The 20,908-nt window shown below is 45.7% G+C and overlaps 1 protein-coding gene across 3 annotated transcripts; it reads right to left on the bottom strand.

Annotated features, from left to right (window-relative positions):
- Positions 1-222: 222 nt before the first annotated feature.
- GPR160 (G protein-coupled receptor 160) lies at positions 223-19,792 on the bottom strand. 3 transcript variants are annotated; one of them, XM_073673082.1, is made up of 2 exons: positions 19,611-19,792; positions 223-1,371 (listed from the first exon to the last, which is right to left on the bottom strand). In XM_073673082.1, exon 2 carries the CDS (start codon positions 1,283-1,285, stop codon positions 284-286), a length of 1,002 nt encoding a protein of 333 aa, XP_073529183.1. In that variant the 5' UTR covers positions 1,286-1,371; positions 19,611-19,792; the 3' UTR covers positions 223-283. The 3 variants fall into 3 exon arrangements, with proteins under 3 accessions (XP_073529183.1, XP_073529182.1, XP_073529181.1); XM_073673081.1 differs by having other exon boundaries at positions 223-1,368; positions 19,372-19,790; XM_073673080.1 differs by having other exon boundaries at positions 19,372-19,787.
- Positions 19,793-20,908: the final 1,116 nt, after the last annotated feature.

Here is a 20,908-nt window from a genome sequence, read left to right as displayed (position 1 = left end):
CCATTTATAGGACATTTTATAACTTTCCCAAATTCCTATGAAAAAATATTCAGCACAGTCTGCATTGAACTACTGTACCCAATTTATTATATATTTTAGGAGTCGGAGTTGGTCCACTTTATACCGACTGACTCCACAGCCCTGCTTTAAACTTTAGTTCTTTAGGACAGTATGAGGTGTAAATATGGCCCTGTGTAAAGACAAAAGGAAGACCAAGTACACTATTGTACAAATAGAATCTTTATTCTACGCAACCTGAGTAGTTTACCTTAAGATAAAATAGTCAAATTATCATAACTGAGGGTGGTAACTCACTCAGAAGAGACTCCCTTTTGTCATGTTCAGCATCCATAAAAGGCAGAACACAGTATTTCCAGCCAATAAATGGGTCGCTGGAAAAAGTATTTTCTGTCGGTTGCAGGTCAGGATATTTAAGTCCTATGCACACTCCTATTAGGAAACTGTTCATAAAATACAACCAAGCGACATTCATATCCATGTATCCTGGGATATGTGCACACAATACCAGTATGATTACTTGAAAAACAACAAATGGTGCCCAAATACCCAGAAAGGAAAACGAAAGGGTGGCCACGAGATGTTTGCCTCCTTGGACAGGCCAACCATTTCCAGGTGGGAATGAAAATAGGACCACAGTATTGTTGCTGTAGGACATAACTTTCAATGACTTTAGAAAAGTCAATATTTCTGAATAGCAGAAAGCAAACGCCATGAAAATGCTACAGACTAAATAAATGGATAAGTAAAAACCTTGGCTACTAATGTAAAAATTGCACTGATATGTAGACTGTCCTGTGTCCAACTCTGGAGATACAAGAGGAGACAGAAGAACATAGGCAAAAGCTGCAGTCCACAAAAGAAGAACACAAGCTGTATAGAGAAGTCCAGAGCAATATGGGATATGTACAGACTTGACAATGGTCATGTAGTAATCCAGTCCAGAAGCCAAGAAAAATGGCAAATGCAGGATGCCATAAGTATGAGATATAATCTGTGTAAGCAGACAGATGTGGTAATTGGTGATCCTGAAGCCCAAAATGGTAAAATCCTGGAAGCAGTGGATGGCAGAGATAGCACACAGCAGCACAAAATCAACAATGGCAAGAGAGATGCAGCAGTGGCCCATCAAGCTGGCGCTCACATTACCGTGTCTTGCCCAAAATATAAATATGTTCATGATTACTTTTCCGGTTATTAGTAAGATCAATATACAGCTGGGTTCAAGACTCTGCCAGTCTGTGGGTGGCAGCTCATGTCCCTTCATTGTGCCTTGGCCAGATGCGTTGTCTGTCACAGAAAGGTGGAAAACTAGGTCATTATACGTGGCAAAAATGTGGGATCTTCCTCCTGCTGGAAAAATGAGAAGTTTTCAATAATATCCTCAGGAAAGATTCATAAAGCTCCTCACATACCCTCACATCCCTCCCAACCCACACATGCACAAAGGCCAACAAACAAAGAAATGTTCCAACTTAAAACATCAAAAAGCCCAACAGGTTTGATAATCTTAAAAATATCATCTACCTTACCGACTACTGGGCCAGTGCTGCCTCTCCGCTTCTCCCTGCTGGTGTCTGTTGACAGGGCTGTAGCAGTGTTGTCGACCGCATGTGCTGCAGCCGATCACTGGTCCCGGTAGTCTTGTGCCACCTATCATGGCATGACCAATGAGCTCAGCGATTGTCTCTGGCAGCACTGTCAACAAGGACTTGACTGATCGGGTGCAGTGGAAAGTGAATGCTGGAGTAGTGGTGGGGGGAGAGGAGTTAATGATTTTGTTATTTTAAATTAGCTCTCAGGGTTAATAGAGTTAAAAGACAGAACACCCCCCTTTAATGAAAAATATGTCAATGGCTCTCAGAATAAAAGCTGAAAATCACAGTGCCTACCCCCTACGGCTCACTGTTCAGAGACAGGTTTGATGGCATTCCTGGCTGTACTATGTGAAACACGATCAGATGTCAGTAATCTAATGGTCCATCAGGGGAGTGTCAGAGCCTACACACATCTATAGCCAGTAAGGTTTTTTTTCCCCCCTTTTTATTAATTGGTAGCAAAGTAAGTTGTGAAGTGTTGTTCAGTTGTGAGATCAGAGATTGACTAGCTTTTTCTCCTTTTATTAAATTCACAAATTGTAAAATTTTGGTCACTGAATCTGTTGCACAGACGTGGGACTTCAGTTGTTTGTCCCTTCCCATGATAATTATGTTTGCAGTAATCACTGGTCCTGCACTTTTCCAATGACGTTGTAATAAGGATCAGTGAGGCTAAAAAAAAAAAAAAAAAAAACACCAAAGAGAAAAAGACAACCTATCAATTCTCAAGGGCATGTACACAATAGAACAGGACTGGGAATAGTCGGATGTTGTGAGTGCACCTGAATATACACACAATGGCATGGAATGAATGACTAATCTGTATGTTCTGGGACAAGTCGTGGTTTAAACCTATGGCCCCTAAAATGTATAAGATCAAGCTTTCTAGGGAAGAATAAGCATCCCAAAGGGTTAACTGTGATTTTCTTTTAGACTTTTAAGGAGAACAGGGCTAAAGGAGAGGTCTCATAAGCCTATATGACAGCCTTACTACAGCTTCGTACACAATAGTTAAAATATGGTCATGTGCATGACTTCTTATTCAACATATAGAAAACATTATCACTTTTCTTATCCAACAAAATAAGCCATAAATGAGGAGGATAAAAAGGAAATCTATTTGTTTCAAGTTTACAAGCATTATGTCTCCTTAAAATCCACCAAATGACAACTAAACACCAGTAACAGATCCCTCCAGGAACATATAGTTAAAGAGGACCTGTCATCACATAAAAGCAAAATGACCCATTTTAACTATTATATACAGCTACTCCCGTTAGTATTCCATTTTTTTAAATCCACTATATGGTTCAGAGATATTAGATTTTTATTTAGTGCTGATTTTTAGGCTATGTGCCCACGTAGCAGATTTGATGCAGAGCGTTTTTGCCTCTCTCTGGCAGAAAAAAACGCATGCAGATTTACATGCGTTTTTTCTGCCAGAGAGAAGAGATTTTTCAGCGTTGTTGCATGTGTTTTTTCAAGCAGTTTTCCAAGTGATTTTGAGCATCACTTGGAAAAGTGCTTGACAAGTTGGTCACACAATATAAATCCATGCAACCGGCATGGATTTATAATGTGTGAACAACTGATGCTTTAAATGCAGCATCTATAGTAAAAAAAAAAAAAAAAAAAAAAAAGCATTAAAAAAAAAAAAAAACTTGTATACTCACCTCTCCGGTCTCCTCCAGTCTGCTCCCGGCGGCGATCCTGTGATAGTCTCTCTTCGGCGTCCCGCAGTGTACTGTCAGGACCTGCGGTGACGTCATTTAGTCAGCTGATGGTCACGCGACCATCACCTGACCGCCGACGTCAGCGGTCGCGTGACCATCAGGTGACTAAATGAGGTCACCGCAGGTCCTGACAGTACACCGCGGGGCGCCAAGGAGAGAGGACGTGGGCGGGAGCAGACCGGGGGCCACCGAAGAGGTGAATATACAGGTTTTGTTTATTTTTAACTTTTTTATTTCTTTTTTCACCGCGTGGTAGCCGGGATGAAGAGGAGTTGTAGTCTCCTCTTCATCCCGGGTACCACACGCACCGCGATTACGCTGCAAATTCGCGGCCATTGACTTTAATTGAAACGCAGCAAATCCACATATACCAGCGGGGTTTGCGGCATTTCAATGTTCCTCAATGGCTGCAAATTTGCAGCGTAATCGCGGTAGAAATGGTCATGCTGCGTTTTGCAACGCAATGCAAATTCGGCGTGCAAATCAGCACATCCGAATTCACATTGCTTTGCATGGCAGACTGTTTTACAAGCGTTTTCGCAGCCGTAAAAACGCTATAAAAACGCTACGTGGGCACATCGCCTTATGCTCATTACCAAAGGAACGTGGCCCCAAGGATTTTCTGGGGATGTGTCTTTAGGCTGCTCTGCATTATCACCCTATGAGTCATGCCTCCATAAAAATTAGCACTAGATAAAAAGGACAAACTTATGGAAGCGCACAGTGGATTCAAAACCAAAAAAAAAAAATGTAAATACATAGAGGAACAGTATGAATAAAATAAGAACAAAAACTAAACTGGATACATAACTAGGTGACAGGTCCTCTGTAAGTCAACTCAACAACTACTAAAGACAAATAGGATCAAAATAAGAACATTTATTGTGCAAGACCAAAAAAAAAAAAAAAAATTCACATGGCAATCCGGAGTTGTACATACATTGGTGTGAAAAAGTGTTTGCCCCCTTCCAGATTTCTTATTCTTTTGCAAGTTTGTCACAATTAGATGTTTCAGATCACAAAACTAATTTAAATATTAGACAAAGATAACACAAGTAACCACAAAATGCAGGTCTTTATTATTAAGGGAAAAAGAAAGAAACCTACAGGGCCCTGTGTGAAAAAGTGATTGTGTTAACTTTGTCTAATATTTACATTTGTTTTGTGATCTGAAACATTTATGTGTGACAAACATGCAAAAGAATAAGAAATCAGGAAGGGGGCAAACACTTTTTCACACCACTGTATACTTATTGACTTACTTGCATCTAATCTTCGGTGAGGCTTAGACCATTCCTTGTTCAGGGTAAATGAACAAATTAAAAAGGGAGGATCCTACATAAAAACCTACACAAAAAATCCCACTAGTTTGGAAATACTGTGCAGTCTGAACAATTTGTCACCAAACCAGTTTTACAGATTTGCGTTCCAGGAAGCTTTATTCAAATATCAGTAAGTAACGTTAAACTTCACACCACACGAAACACACATGATATGGAGGGGTACTTGAGTCTCTAGCCAAACAACGCACCCCTTCCCAACATCTGAGGTATATCTGAGTTGGAAGTTGTAGGGGATTAACGCAAAGGGCTCAGGTGCTGACCTCACTTCACAAAGTGGTAGCTCACCTCCTCAACATGGTAATAAAAAAAAAAAAGTGACCAAAAAGGTGTATACCTGAAAAATGGTACAAATAAAAAAAAAAAGAATTTTCAACTGATTAAAAAAAAAAAAAAAAGTTATGGGTCTCAGAATGCATTGACAGAAGCCAACTTTTAATCTTGCATTATCTATATGGGCAGCAGAACTACGAATTACACTAATTTCAGTGATGGCTGCAGTGCTGTAGACATATCACCACGACAGTCTGTACATAATCATTGGAGCAGCGAAGACAGTGTGCTGGTCAGTACCATCTGATTTTGATATTTTTTATAACAAGAACAAATTTGTAAAACAACAAAAAAAAAAAAGTTGAAAAGGGATAACCCTTTGTTCACATGTTGCTTTTTTTCTGCAGCCATAACCTGATCTCTCAGCAGCACTTTTTGCTGCATTTTTCAGGATCCCAGAGTTCAGCTTTGCTTCCACCATGCAAGTATGGACAATGCAAGGCACAGAGCCACAAATGCAAGTGTAGCACCCTGAGGATTCGGCTGCTACAGGGGTATTGCACCTCAACCCAGAGGTGTGATATTCCACTCCCGGGTAAGGATGGAGTGTGGAACTGAGCTCAGTTAGCTGCATGCACTACACACATCCCATTTCCGGGGAACAGACCGATGGTACTCCCACTAGAGAAATGTGCAGGTACGACAGTGTCTGTTCCTGGCTGGAGTGGGAGGGGGGTGGAACATCCCAGTAGTGTAGGGGCAGATAGGGGGAGCAGCCTGGGTAAAGCTAGGAGCTCATTGGGTGCTGGTCACCTGAGCTCACACATAGAGGGAGTATATAAGGTGGGCACCATCTTAGGACAGGGTCTTTGTAGAGTGAGTCAGTCTGTCAGAGTGTAACCTGAGGAGCAGAGCAGAGAAGCTCAGCCAGAAGGGCTGACAGGGAGTTGTGGTTTCGGCTGGGCCCAGCTCCAAGGCCAAGAGAGAGAGAGAGGAGTCAGAAGGACCCAGAGAGAAGGAGAAGGAACCCCAAGACCCCAGAATACAAGCAACAGGGTGAAGGGTTGGCACCTAGGGTACCGGATCCCAAGCTGGCAGAGAGAAAAGCACACCTTAGCCAGAGACCGGAGGTCGTGGGCAGGATCTGCCACGACCCTCACCAAATCCACCAGGAAGGCAGACCAAGTATAGGGTCAGGGAACCCAGAAGGGGTGTACCCACCAAGAGACCCGAGGGAGCCGGACATAGGTGGATCCCTGGTGAGAACGGCCAGAAGAGAGGGAAAGTCAGACAGGAGCTCAGGACCACGCTCCAGAATTACTTGGGGGTTGGCCGAGTCCAGGACCTGGTGGACGCAGCACGGCTCGGGTGGTCGCTCAAGGCCGGAGTGACCAGAATAACAGCAGTAAGTAAAGACCCTGAACTGCACAGCCCGACTCAGTCTTCTTGCTGATTCATCCTGCACCTTCACAACCACCATCCTCCACAACTGACCCCCTGAGGCTATACCCCTCCCGTTGGGGGTTATACTATCAGAAGCTGCACACACACCACCAGCCTCAGCGGACCCTGCTGCAGCGGCGGCCGTATTGACCGCAAATCAACGGGTGGCGTAGTCGACACTAAAGAACATCCAGCAACATCTGTAGGACTGCCACACACTGAGCTTGACACCCTGGGCACGGACCGGGTCACCGCCACTCGGAGACTACAACCCCCATCTGATCCGGCTCCGGGTATCCCCCAAACAACACTGGCCCAGGGGGCGCGTCAACTTTGGCGTAGTCGGCAGGATAACGTGCCCGCAACAACCGGGTACTGCGTGCCTGAAGAAAAGTTCACCGTTACCTTAAAAAGAAGTCTCCCGCCGGTTCCGGAGGGTCCCCATCACAGGTCGTTTCCCGCCGGTTGTCCGCCATTTGCAGCTTTTTCCCGCCATCCATGGAGTTTCCCGCCACTGGGAGACGATTCCCGCCATTTCCAAAGATTTCCCGCCTTGGAAGAGCGGACGCCATTATGGGCGTGCCAGAGGGTGGCAAGAGGCCACCTCCCATCGTGGGCCAGGTCGAAGAATGGCGCCAAAAGCGGAAACCGCGCCCACCAACAGAGACTGTGATGCTGGAAGTGTCCATCAGCGTAAGAGAACTGCCCCTGGAACTGACAATCACAAAGTTGCCCCGGGACCACCCTAAATGTGGGCGGAGACAGAACAAGAGAACGAAGATGGGTGTCGCCTGGAGCAGTCTGGAGAGAGCGCACCCGGAGACAAGAAGTCTGGAGAGGAGTCCAGAGAGAGCCTACCCGGAGATGGAGAGAGAGTCAGGCAGCACCGACCCAGTGGTCAGGAGCCTGCTACAAGCCACAACCCCACTAGGCCTAGTGGAGGTCCTGGCACAGCTCCCCCGAGACCGGGAGTGTGCACAGACTGCGCTGGAGGGCCTCGCACGGAGGATGGCCCGGGTACAGCGAGAGACGTTGGCGGAGTGGAGCCGAGAGATGGCCCAGCAGACCGAAACCCGTCAGCGGAGCACGCCACCCGAGACGAGGAGACAGACCGCCTCTGAGGATGGTGCAGGAGGACTGAAGGCCGGAGACGGCGCCGAGAAGGGAGCTGGACAACTGGAGGCAGGTAAAGGGGACGTCTCTACCCCGAGCCGGGAAACCGCGTGCCTGCCCCAGCTCCCCGTCGCAGAGCCCGAAGTTCCCCCTGCCGTGCCCGTCGCTGCATCGTCACCGCCGCCGACTAGGCCTCAACCGGAAACCGCGGCCGCGACCCCTGTGACGTCACACGCCTCGACCTCGAGCGTGGCCAAGCAGGAAATACCACCGGCCTGGTCGCGAGGCCTAGTACACCCGGGCGCCGCAATTCCAACAGCGCCCCCTACCTCCGCGGAGCCACCGGCCTGGTCGCAGGGCCGAATAACCCAGGGCGCCGCCGTTCTTACGGTGCCCTTTGCCTTTAAGGTGCCCCAGGCCTGGTCGCAAGGCCTGGTTAACCCGGGCGCCGCTACCATCAACGCGCCCTCAACATCTAGAGTGCCGCACCTGGGTGAAGATCTATTCGCCCAGCATACGTGCCCGGATGGGCAGCCCTTCATATGGCCCCAGGAGTATATTCAGCTGGAACTCCAAAAGGCAAGGCCCATGTGCGAGCCCCTGATTCCGGCTCCGAAGCCCGTAAAGAGGACCTCGCCCCCGCTGGAGGAGGCACAGTTTGAGTGGGACCCCACTGGAGAAGACCTCATGGGGTTCACTCAGGAGACTCGGGCGGCCGCAGCGGAGCGTGCAGAGTGCTGCCGCCAGCAGCTCGAGGTCTTCGAGAGGGAGCGGAGAGAGAGGCGGGTCCGGGAACAGCAGATGCAGATAAGAAGCGCGGAGCAGAAGAGCCGGACCAGGAGGAATCCCCGTGCAGCTCATGGTCCCCCTTCCACCGGGACTGTGATAAAATTCAACATGCAGCATGGGTGGGGCTTCATTAGAGACCATCATACCCCCGGCGACGTCTTTGTGACCCGCAGAGACGTAGAAAGCCATCTGCCGGAGGGACACAGAAGTCGTGACCTGTATGTAGGGGACGAGGTCACCTTCAGCCGGCACAAGTGTGCCAAAGGACCCTACGCCCTCCATGTACATCGCCTGACGGAGGAGGAGCTGCGGTGTGAGGAGGAGCAGGAGGACCCGGACGGGTCTAAATCCAAAGAAAAAGCAGGAGGACGCCGTCGTTGAAGTACGGTAGAGAGAGACTGTATAAAGTTGCCCGTCGGGGTACCAAGAACTGTTACTTATTTAAAATATGTTCCCCGTTGGGACAAAGTGTGAACTGATACCCGTGTGTCCCTAGTTCCTAATACCTGGCCGAGGACTGAGAGCGGCCATATCCCCTTTGTATATAGTTGCGCTTCCTAAAGCGCCCCCTACTGGTTTTATGGGAAAACCATTTTTCTTCAAGAGACTGTCGCACTTTACCCGGTCACAAGTTGCACCATGGCCGGAGGAACAAGAATGTTTCCAATGAAGAGTTTTATATGAAAAGTTTGATAGCTGATAATATATATGATGTTTTATATGTTGATGTTTATGAAAAAAAAAAAATTGTATGTTTTGATGTTTTGTTATCTTACAGCCCGAGGACGTGCTGTGATTTACCAGGGGGGAATGTAGCACCCTGAGGATTCGGCTGCTACAGGGGTATTGCACCTCAACCCAGAGGTGTGATATTCCACTCCCGGGTAAGGATGGAGTGTGGAACTGAGCTCAGTTAGCTGCATGCACTACACACATCCCATTTCCGGGGAACAGACCGATGGTACTCCCACTAGAGAAATGTGCAGGTACGACAGTGTCTGTTCCTGGCTGGAGTGGGAGGGGGGTGGAACATCCCAGTAGTGTAGGGGCAGATAGGGGGAGCAGCCTGGGTAAAGCTAGGAGCTCATTGGGTGCTGGTCACCTGAGCTCACACATAGAGGGAGTATATAAGGTGGGCACCATCTTAGGACAGGGTCTTTGTAGAGTGAGTCAGTCTGTCAGAGTGTAACCTGAGGAGCAGAGCAGAGAAGCTCAGCCAGAAGGGCTGACAGGGAGTTGTGGTTCCGGCTGGGCCCAGCTCCAAGGCCAAGAGAGAGAGAGAGAGGAGTCAGAAGGACCCAGAGAGAAGGAGAAGGAACCCCAAGACCCCAGAATACAAGCAACAGGGTGAAGGGTTGGCACCTAGGGTACCGGATCCCAAGCTGGCAGAGAGAAAAGCACACCTTAGCCAGAGACCGGAGGTCGTGGGCAGGATCTGCCACGACCCTCACCAAATCCACCAGGAAGGCAGACCAAGTATAGGGTCAGGGAACCCAGAAGGGGTGTACCCACCAAGAGACCCGAGGGAGCCGGACATAGGTGGATCCCTGGTGAGAACGGCCAGAAGAGAGGGAAAGTCAGACAGGAGCTCAGGACCACGCTCCAGAATTACTTGGGGGTTGGCCGAGTCCAGGACCTGGTGGACGCAGCACGGCTCGGGTGGTCGCTCAAGGCCGGAGTGACCAGAATAACAGCAGTAAGTAAAGACCCTGAACTGCACAGCCCGACTCAGTCTTCTTGCTGATTCATCCTGCACCTTCACAACCACCATCCTCCACAACTGACCCCCTGAGGCTATACCCCTCCCGTTGGGGGTTATACTATCAGAAGCTGCACACACACCACCAGCCTCAGCGGACCCTGCTGCAGCGGCGGCCGTATTGACCGCAAATCAACGGGTGGCGTAGTTGACACTAAAGAACATCCAGCAACATCTGTAGGACTGCCACACACTGAGCTTGACACCCTGGGCACGGACCGGGTCACCGCCACTCGGAGACTACAACCCCCATCTGATCCGGCTCCGGGTATCCCCCAAACAACACTGGCCCAGGGGGCGCGTCACAAGCCCTATGTGAAGCCATAAAGCACTTCTGGGGAAAAAAAGGGCAATTTGATCAAATTATTTAGTGGAAAAGTTTTTTTATGTCAGAAAAAATAACAAAAAAGTTCATAAAAAATACACAAATGTAAAAAAAACAAAAAAGCAACAACAAACAAACAAACAGTGGGGGGAGTTGAATTGTTTGGGCATAGTTTACCTAAGAAATGGGCAAGGCATTGAGTAGGTCAGGCAATGTTTAGTTTCAGACATTGGTAGGGCATTGATCCAGTCGGGCTCTCTTTACTTTCACACATATCACTCATTTCATTAAACTATATTAATACTAACACCCTCATGTGAGGAGACCAACACATTGTGGTTTAAACTTAGGGGGTGTAAATCACAAAAATAAATGGGTTTCATATACTACTGTACCTATGTTGTTGTTTTTTTTTTACTAAAAACAATGTAAAAGCTGTGGCAACATTTTTTGCTGCATTTTTGCACTTCCTCCGATTTTATGGACGAAAAAACACTGAAAGAATTGACATGTTGAAGTTTTCAAAAAAGCAGCTGTTTTTCAATTCAGTCAGAAAAAACAAGTGTGTGCATGAGATTTCTGAAATCTCATAGCTTTTGCTGGTACTGTCAAAAGCAGCTTTTAATTTGCACAATAAAAGCAGCAAAAACACAAAGTGTAATGACAGCCTTAGTGATTTTTTTGAAAGTTGTAAAACACAAAAAAAATAAAATCTGGTATTGTGATTATTGTACTGACTCACAGAGTAAAAAAAAACAACTTATTTTTACCATGCAGTGAATGCCATTAAAAAAAAAAAAAAAAAATCATCATCATCAACACCCCCTCCCCCTCCTCCCAAAGAGACAAAACAAAAACAATCCCCGCTTATGGAATTGTTAGTTTGCCATGCTACCCCGCAATTTTTCCTGCACAAAGCTTTTAGCATATTATATGACACAATAAGCAGAGGCACTGTAAGGGGAAGACCGGGGTGTGAGTGCTTTCAGGGCAAGTGATCCGGAACTGCCGGGCCGTACCTCGTGTTGCAGGGGGAAGACAGACTGCAAGCAGAGGAGTCATGTGACAGGGAAGCAGGGGGTGTGTCGAGAGAGAGAGCTGGGAGGTCAGGTGACAGGGGAACCCCTGGTGTGACTGGAGAGAGGAAGAGATGAGTACGTTTTGCGCGGGAAAGCGGAGCTGGGTCCTGCTCAGCAGAGCAGTGTGAGGGTCCAGGCTCCTGGCTCCAGGACTGGGAGCAAGAGCCGAGTGCAGTGGACCGGAGGAGTCAGGCCGACTAGAGAAGAGGCGTAGGGTCGGTGGAGCCGGGCACGTGAGGTGCAGTGTTATGGCCTAGGGGCTCAGCGGGTAAAACCAGAGACCGCCCGCTGCCGCCAGAAGACAGAGCATTGTTTGGGCGGGGACGCCTGAAAAATCAACACCGGCATCAGCTGGCGACTGCCTTGTGAGGAGCGAGAGTCAGCAAAGTGAAAAAAAAACTATTGAGTATAACCGGTTTGACTCTGCTACATCCAGTTAAACTGTGAACTGTCAGTGATAGACTTTGACTTGTTCCCCCCCCCCATATTTTCCCCCGATACTCCCTGCGTGGAGATTTACCCTGTTATTATAAACTTCCCCTGTTTATTAGCCCCATATTGGCTGCTCTGTGTTTCTGTGTCGCTGCATCAAAAGTACCTGTGTTACAGCACCAAAACAAAAAACTCACCATGTATAAAATAAATGGAGGCACAGATGAAAAAACAAGAACTGGTTGTGGCTGGAAGGGGCGAGCTTGATGGCAGGAGACACGTCCGACATCAGCAATGCTAAGGCAACTGTACCACACCAGAAGCTCTTCCTGCACATTGCCGATCTCCCAGCAGCCTCTCCTGCCATCAGATGATAATATCCTGAGGGAGATCCAGCAAGGAGCAACAGTTTTCATTAAATTGTACAGTATCTGTCCATGTGTGCACTTAGACATGTCATTGGGAGTGGTCTACTATTACAGACCAGCAGTAACCATAGCTTATATCCTCCAGGTTCAATTCTGAAATATGAGAAAAAGAGAATAAACACTAAGACCTCATTCAGACGTCCGTTTATCAGTCTATCAGACAGTACGGACTGTGACTTCAGGACTGACCAGGGGTCTCTTGACCCAAACTGAGCAGTCTTATATCATGAGGAACTTGAGTTTAAGTCAGTTGGTCCACTAATCTTATTTTGTAGTCAGATTTAACCCCTTTACAACCCAAGGTGGTTTGCACGTTAATGACCAGGCCAATTTTTACAATTCTGAACACTGTCACTTTATGGGGTAATTACTCTGGAACGCTTCAACGGATTCCCCTGATTCTGAGACTGTTTTTTTTTTCGTGACATATTGTACTTCATGATTGTGGTAAAATTTCTTCGATATCACTTGTGTTTATTTGTGAAAAAACCGGAAATTTGGCAAAAATTTTGAAAATTTTACAATTTTCAAAAATTAAATTTTTATGCCCTTAAATCAAAGAGATATGTCACACCAAATAGTTAATAAATAACATTTCCAACATATCTACTTCACATCAGCACAATTTTGGAACGAACATTTTTTTTTATTAGGGAGCTATAAGGGTTAAAAGTTGACCAGCGATTTCTCATTCTCCAACAAAATTTACAAAACCATTTTTTTTAGGGACCACATCACATTTGAAGTCACTTTGGGGGGTCTTTATGACAGAAAATACCCAAAAGTCACAATTCTAAAAACTGCACCCCTCAAGGTGCTCAAAACCACATTCAAGAACTTTATTAACCCTTCAGATGCTTCACAGGAATTTTTGTAATGTGGAAGAAAAAAATTAACATTTAACTTTTTTCACAAAAATGTTCCTTTAGACCCAATTTTTTTTTATTTTCGCAGGGGTAACAGGAAAAAATGGACCCCAAAATTTGTTGTGCAATTTCCCCTGGGCACGCAGATACCCATATGTGCGGAAAAACCACTGTTTGGGCGCATGGCAGGGTTTGGAAGGGAAGGAGCACCATTTGACTTTTTGAATGTAAAATTTGCTTGAATAATTAGCGGACGCCATGTTGCATTTGGGGAGCCCCTGATGTGCCTAAACAGTGGAAACCCCCCCACAAGTGACACCATTTTGGAAACTAGACCCCTCAACGATTTTATCAAGGGGTATAGTGAACATTTTGAACGTAGAGGTACGACACAGAATTTGATAACATTAGGTCATCATAATGAATAAGTTGTCATTAGTCTTGAGCGCAAGTGCTCACTACTTGAGTTTGCATCGGGTACTCAGGTATGCACCATGTATCACGGGTGCTCGAGTGACATGCTTGAGTCCCCGTCCGCATGTTTCACGGTTATTAGACACCCCAAAGAAATACAGAGATCGCTCGTGCATGGCATGCAATCCCCGCGAGATTTCTTTGGCCGCGAGGCATATGGGGCGGAGACTCCAGCACCCGCAATACTCAATGCATACCCGAACACCCGATGCAAACTCAAGTAGCGAGCACTTGCGCTCAACACTAGTTGCCATATCATGTTTTTTTTTTAATTTTGAAAAAAATCCCAACCCTAACCCTAGCCCAACCCCCAACCCCAACCCAAGAGTTTATTTTTTACGCCGTTCCTCATGCAGTATGAGTGATTAGACGGCTTTATTCTTCGGGTCGGTACGACTACAGAGATACCAGAATCATATGGGGTTTTTATGACTGACAGCTGTCACACACTAAAAGACGCATTTTTTTTGTAAAATCTAGTTTTTGCATCGCCATATTTTGAGAGCTACAATTTTTCCATATTTTGGCCGACAGTCATGTGACGGCTTGTTTTTTGCAGGATGAGTTGACGTTTTTATTGGTGCCATTTTCAGGCACGTGACATTTTTTGATCGCTTTCTATTCCGATTTTTGGGAGGCAGTATAAACAAAAACCAACAATTCAGGAATTGCTTTTTTTTAAATTTTTTATTCCGTTCCGCATGTGGTAAAATTGATAAATTATTCTTCGGGTCAGTACATTTACAGCGGTACCACACTTATATTGTTTTTCTATGTTTTGGCGCTTTTACATAAAAGCAATTTTATAGAAAAAAAATATTTTTTTGCATCGCTTTATTCTGAGAGATATAACTTTTATTTTTCGGCTGATGGAGCTGTATGGCGGCTTGTTTTTTGAGGGACTAGATGACGTTTTCAGCGGTACCATTTTTATTTATATTAGTCTTTTTGATCGTGTGTTATTCCATTTTTTGTTTGGCGGTATGATGATAAAGCATTGTTTTTAGCTTAGTTTTTTATTTTATTTTTTTACTGTGTTCACTGAAGGGGTTAACTAGTGGGACAATTTTATAGGTCAAGTCGTTCAGGACGTGGCAATACCAAACGTGTACTTTTTTTTTTTCATAATATTTATTGATGGGTACATTATATTTTTATTTTTGGTGGATTTTTTTATTTTATAGTTTTGCAAAAAAATTTTTCCACTTTGACACTTTTTTTTACTTTTATACTTTGTCCCACTATGGGACTTGCACTTTTTTATTCTGATCGCCTGCATAGCACAGGAATGGAGCACCATCCCTGTGCTATGCAGGCTGTCAGGGCTGCGCAGGGAGAAGATAGTTTGGCCATGCACTGCGCATGACCAAAATATCTTCCTGCTGTCTGATGACCCGGATGTAGTCATGGCGACATCGGGTCGTCATGGCAACATCCGGGAAGCCGCGGCAGACAGCGGTGGTGAGTATTTCGATCACCTCCCCTTGCCACCGCAATGCTGCGATCGACTTCGATCGCAGCATTGCGGGGGTTAATGTGCTGGGATCGGTGCGGGACCACTCCCTGCACATAGCAGCGGGTGTCAGCTGTGACAATCCGCTGACACCCGGCGGCGATCGCGGCCGCACTGCCTGTGTGCGCACGCGATCGCAAAGACGTACTAATACGTATCGGGCTCTTAAAACCCAGGGCACAGATACGTATTAATACGTCTTGGGCTTTAAAGGGGTTAATATACAGACGTCTGAATTTAGCCTTAAAGCCAAGTTCACACGTTGAGGATTTAGTCAGTATTTTACCTCAGTATTTGTAAGCCAAAATCAGGAGTGGGACAATCAGAGGAAAAGTATAATAGAAACAAGTCACCACTTTTTTTTACCCGCTCTTGGTTTTGGCTACAAATACTGATGTAAAATACTGACCAAATACTGAACGTGTGATCATGGCCTTATGTTTAAACTCCACGGTGGTCTAAGGGCTCAATGCAGATGTTCAAGCATGGACTGACCACGGGTCTCACAACCTCAGAGTAAAATCCTTATAGATAGATATACAGTGGTGCGAAAAAGTGTTTGCCCCTTCCTGATTTCTTATTCTTTTGCATGTTTGTCACAATTAAATGTTTCAGATCACAAAACAAATATAAATATTAAACAAAAATAACACAAGTAAACACAAAATGCAGTTTTTAAATGAAGGTCTTTATTATTAAGGGAAAAACAAATCCAAACCTACAGGGAGGGCCCTGTGTGAAAACGTGATTACCCCCTAAACCTAATAACTGGTTGGGCCGCCCTTAGCAGCAAAAACTGCAACCAAGTGTTTGCGATAACTGGCAATGAGTCTTTTACAACGATCTGGAGGAATTTTGTACAACTCTTCTTTGCAAAATTGTTGTAATTCAGCCACATTGGAAGGTTTCCGAGCACGAACCACCTTTTTAAAGGTAATGCCACAGCATCTCAATCGGCTTTAAGTCAGGACTTTGACTAGGCCTCTCCAAAGTCTTAATTTTGTTTTTCTTAAGCCAGTCAGAGATGGACTTGCTGGTGTGTTTTGGATCACTGCCCTGCTGCATAACCCAAGTGTGCTTCAGCTTGAGGTCACAAGCAGATGGCCGTACATTCTCCTTCAGGATTTTTTGGTATACAGCAAATTCATGGTTCCATTTACCACAGTAAATCTTTCAGGTCCTGAAGCAGCAAAACAGCCCCAGACCATCACAATACCACCAGCATATTTTACTGTTGGTATGATGTTCCTTTTCTGAAATGCTGTGTTACTTCTATGCTAGATGTAATGGGACATACACCTTCCAAAAAGTTAAACTTTTGTCTCGTCAGTCCATAGAGTATTCTCCCCAAAGTCTTAGTGATCATCAAGATGTTTTCTGGCAAAACTGAGGCAAGCCTTCATTTTCTTTTTGCTCAGCAGTGGTTTTCATTTAGAACTCTACCATGCATGCTATTTTTTCTCAGTCTCTTTCTTAGGCCACGGCCCCACTATCAGTATTTGGTCAGTATTTCTTCTCAGGAATGGGAGACATAACCAGGAGTGGATGATAAATGCAGAATTGGTTCACTTGTTTCTATTATATCTTTTCTCTGATTGTTCCTCATCTGGTTTTGGCTCCCACTCCTGAGCAAAAATACTGACCGAATACTGATAGTGGAGCCATGGCATTATGGTGGAGTCATGAACATTGACCTTAACTGAGGCCTGCAGTAGTTTGGATGCTGTTGTGGGGTCTTTTGTGACCTCTTGGATGAATTGTCGCTGTGCTCTTGGGGTAATTTTGCTCAGCTGGCCACTCCTGGGAAGGATCATCACTGTTCCATGTTTTCACCATTAGTGGATAATTGCTCTCACTGTGGTTCGCTGGAGTCCCAAAGCTTTAGAAATGGCTTTATAATCTTTTCCAGACTGATCTCAATTACTTTGTTTTTCATTTGTTCCTGAATTTCTTTGGATCACAGCATGATGTTTAGATTTTGAGGATCTTTTGGTCTACTTCAGTTTGTCAGGCATGTCCTATTTAAGTGATTTCTCGATTGAGAACAGGTGTGGCAGTAATCAGGCCTGTGTGTGGCTAGGGAAATTGAATGCAGCGTCCCAAAGATAAACCACAGTTAATTTATGTTTTAAGAGGGAAGGGCGGCAATCACTTTTTTTTTTTTTTTTTACATAGGTCCCTGTAAGTTTGGATTTTTTTTTTCCCTTAAAGCACACCTGTCAGCAGGATTGTGCTCAGTAAACTACATATACTGTCAGGTGGGCGACATTACACTTATTAAAATGATACCTTGGCTGATGAAATCCGTCCTGTGGTTCTTGTGTAATCTTTACTTCCAGTTTAGAGAAAATGAAATGCTCATGCTCTGGGGCGGCCTGTGGGGGGCGCTCTTAATGGTGCTCTGCTTACATATTCATCTATAAGCTCTTATGAGAGCTCGCTGTGCCTTCACTGACCTGCCTCCTATTTTACCAAGCCCCACACTACTAAATGCATTATGTAAAATAGGAGTCAGGTCAGTGAAGGCACAGTGAGCTGTGATAAGAGCATACAGATGAATATGTAAGCAGAGCACCAGATGGGCGGCCTGTGGGGGGCGCTCTCAGAGCATGAGCATATCATTATCTCCAAACTAAAAGGAAAGATTACACAAGAACCACAGGATGGATTTCATCAATCAAGGTATAATTTAATCAGTGTAATGTCGCCCATCTGACATTACTAATAAAGACCTTAATGTAAAAACGGCATTACGTTTGTTATCTTTGTCTTATATTTAAATTTGTTTTGTGATCTTAAATGTTTAAGTGTGACAAACATGCAAAAGCATAAGAAATCAGGAAGGGGGCAAACACTCGGACGGGAGACCCACAGCCAATCTATGTATTGCAGCCCGTGCTCAGACATCTGTAAGAACCCTAACCCTTAAGACAATGGAGGTTGTTTTGACTTCCTTCAGTTCTGGAATTTCCTATGATGAGAACAAGCAGAGACTCCAACGCATTTCATACCATGGCCCCATAGCTGTTAGCACATCTCTCTCTCTACAGCTACTGTGGAAACCAAAGCCCTGATTAATGACTTCTCTGCATGTTCATCCACCTTACTACCTGCTTCCAAGGGTCTCCAGCTCCCCCTACTCCTTAAAGCTACATCTCTACTCTTGTATTCGTGGAGCAGACCTATAGGAAAGGATTTGCACATTTTATAATGGTGAAATCAGCACCTGTAGAAGTACTCCGCCTACACATGCAGCAGTCATGGTGTCCACTTACACACAGTCTCATTTAGCTTTGCTACATTCAGGATTATTTCATAATGTCATACATTTGCAGTAGACTGTGTGGTAGCAGCATCTGTCGTTCAGGAGCCGCCATGGGATATTTTAGGTTCTGTTCACACTTTGTGATAATGAAGCGAGTCTTGATCACAAGCAAAATATTCTTCTAGAAAATATGGATGATGATAGGACACGGTTTTAAATCACCAGGTGTAAGGAGGCAGAATTTGGATTTAACAAACCATAAGGCTAAGTGCCCACGTAGCGTTTTACAAGGGTATATACTGCGGAATTTCCGCAGCGTAAACGCTTGTAAAACGCTTGTTAATCCGCCCCCCATGGTCCCCAATGAGAATCTGCAAGTTCTATGCCCATGCTGCGGATTTTTCCGCAGCGTTTTTGATGCGCACAAAAATCTGCAGCATGTAATTGATCTCATGTAGGCAAGTCCCCCAAGATTATGTCTGAGAGACTGTGAATGATGGGGGTTGTATATTTTCACCTGAGGTGGGACATCAGACATGTTGGACTTGAACAGGCCCAATCTTTTTGTGCTCCCAGATCAGCCACTGCCATAAGAAGGTGTATGTGGGAATATGGAAAGGGAGGGTTAAAGGAATAGCTGGAACAGAGATATAAATGGTCCCCAGAGTTGTCTGATAGTCACTTATACCCCTCTCCCCATGGAGAGCGCTTACAATACTGTCCATAGGGGCTCGTGGGGGGGCTTGTTCAACTGACAACTACCTACTAGTGTACATGGGCACCTAAAGGTGACCGCTATGGATCAAGACGACAGCGACTGACAACAGCCACCAAATAATGGATCCCGGCAGCAGCATGTATGAGTGTTTCAATGGGGAGAGGGAGGTGATTTGCAGCGAGACATGAATACACTGAGGACTTACCTGGTAGTGACACACTATGATGGCGCGATCCCGATTAACCTACAGCCCAGCAATCAGTGCCGGTACATCCAGCCCCATCATCAGTGCTGTCCAGAAATCGCTGACTGCCCACTGATGCCGGAGCACTATGGTGACTGAGCCCGGTGCTGGGTACAGCGGCTGCACTGCTCCGGGATACGGGAGCTCCACGTCCACGACGCACACCTACACATACCGGAGGGTGAAAGGTGGTCACATACCGGCTGCTGGCCCTGCTCTGCCGGAGTCCCCAGGAGCCGGCGGTGGGTGTGCTCTGCAGGGCGGGACCTGTGCACTCAGGTGTGGGGCTTCCTCCCTGCACCGCTGCCGCTCAGCCTGTTTGGAAATGAGTCCGGGCAAGAATGGGTGCCGTTACCCATAGCAACCGGCCACCTCGCTCCTAGTCAGTGCAAGTTACAATGAGAGCTGTGGTTTATGGGGTACTTCTTGTACAGGGGGTTTATCCGGCCTCATAAAGAAGCCCCACGTGGCTGAACCCGCATCATCCAGTCATGCTATATAATATGGTTCATTATGGGCACTTTTTAATAATGCAATTAGAAGGGACCACATAAGACCTGCTTGCCTACTTTTAGAGTTACTTTTAAGAATTATTGGCAAGGAGACCTGAGATGCCAACCACACCCCATTATAGCATGCCCCTCCCAATTACTAGTATCATCCGAGTACCCAGACAGGTTTAGAAGAATGGTGTCAGTAGAGTCCCCAAGATAAATAATGGTGTCAGGAATTTGTGGCATATATAGAGTGTCGCCTCATTAGGGTATCAGAGCATTGGAGCAATTGCCGTTCGGTTTTAGCATGGGTGGTGCTTTGCCGTCTTTTGTTCTGTGGTACAGTGTATGTTACACACACGCCGCTAGGTTCAGATAGGGCGAGACGGGTTTCATGAATTCTTTGGAATCCTGGGGGAACCGTTACTCAGGGCCACCATAGGCGGCAGCTTCTCTCAGGCACATGATAAATTCAATTGCTGACCAGACACATCTGACAAGAGTCTTTTTCAACAGTTTAACTGTGGAATTTAATCTGAAGCACGGCCAGTGCAATTCAGGGATATTACAACAACAATCTTCATTACAGTATAGGGTTGAGCTAGTATGTTCTGTCCGAGTATGCTCGGGCAGAGCTCCGAGTATTTACAGCTGCTCGGTGATAAGGTTAAATCGCTCCCGTGTGCATGATTTGCAACTGTTTGACAGCTTTATTACATGTGAGGAATGTGTAAGAAATAGACATTCCTTACATGTAATAAAACTGTCAAACAGCTGCAAATCATGCACACGGGAGCGATTTAACCTTATCACCGAGCAGCTATAAATACTCGGAGCTCGGCCCGAGCGTACTCGGCGAAAGGGTTAATAGAACATACTCGCTCAACACTATTACAGTACAGTCTGAGTTTCTTGAGCAACCGGCTCCAGTAACAATACAGTAATTTCTTCACAAGGCACAGTATTATAGTCTCTTCAGTAGCATATTTCAGTATAGATTAGAT

The sequence above is a fragment of the Phyllobates terribilis genome, unplaced genomic scaffold, assembly GCF_046119375.1.
Source record: "Phyllobates terribilis strain yellow unplaced genomic scaffold, ASM4611937v1 Scaffold_3__8_contigs__length_932513732, whole genome shotgun sequence".
Taxonomy (NCBI): domain Eukaryota; kingdom Metazoa; phylum Chordata; class Amphibia; order Anura; family Dendrobatidae; genus Phyllobates; species Phyllobates terribilis.
Note: the sequence above shows the minus strand (reverse complement) of the source record. Positions and strands in the feature narration are given on the sequence as shown.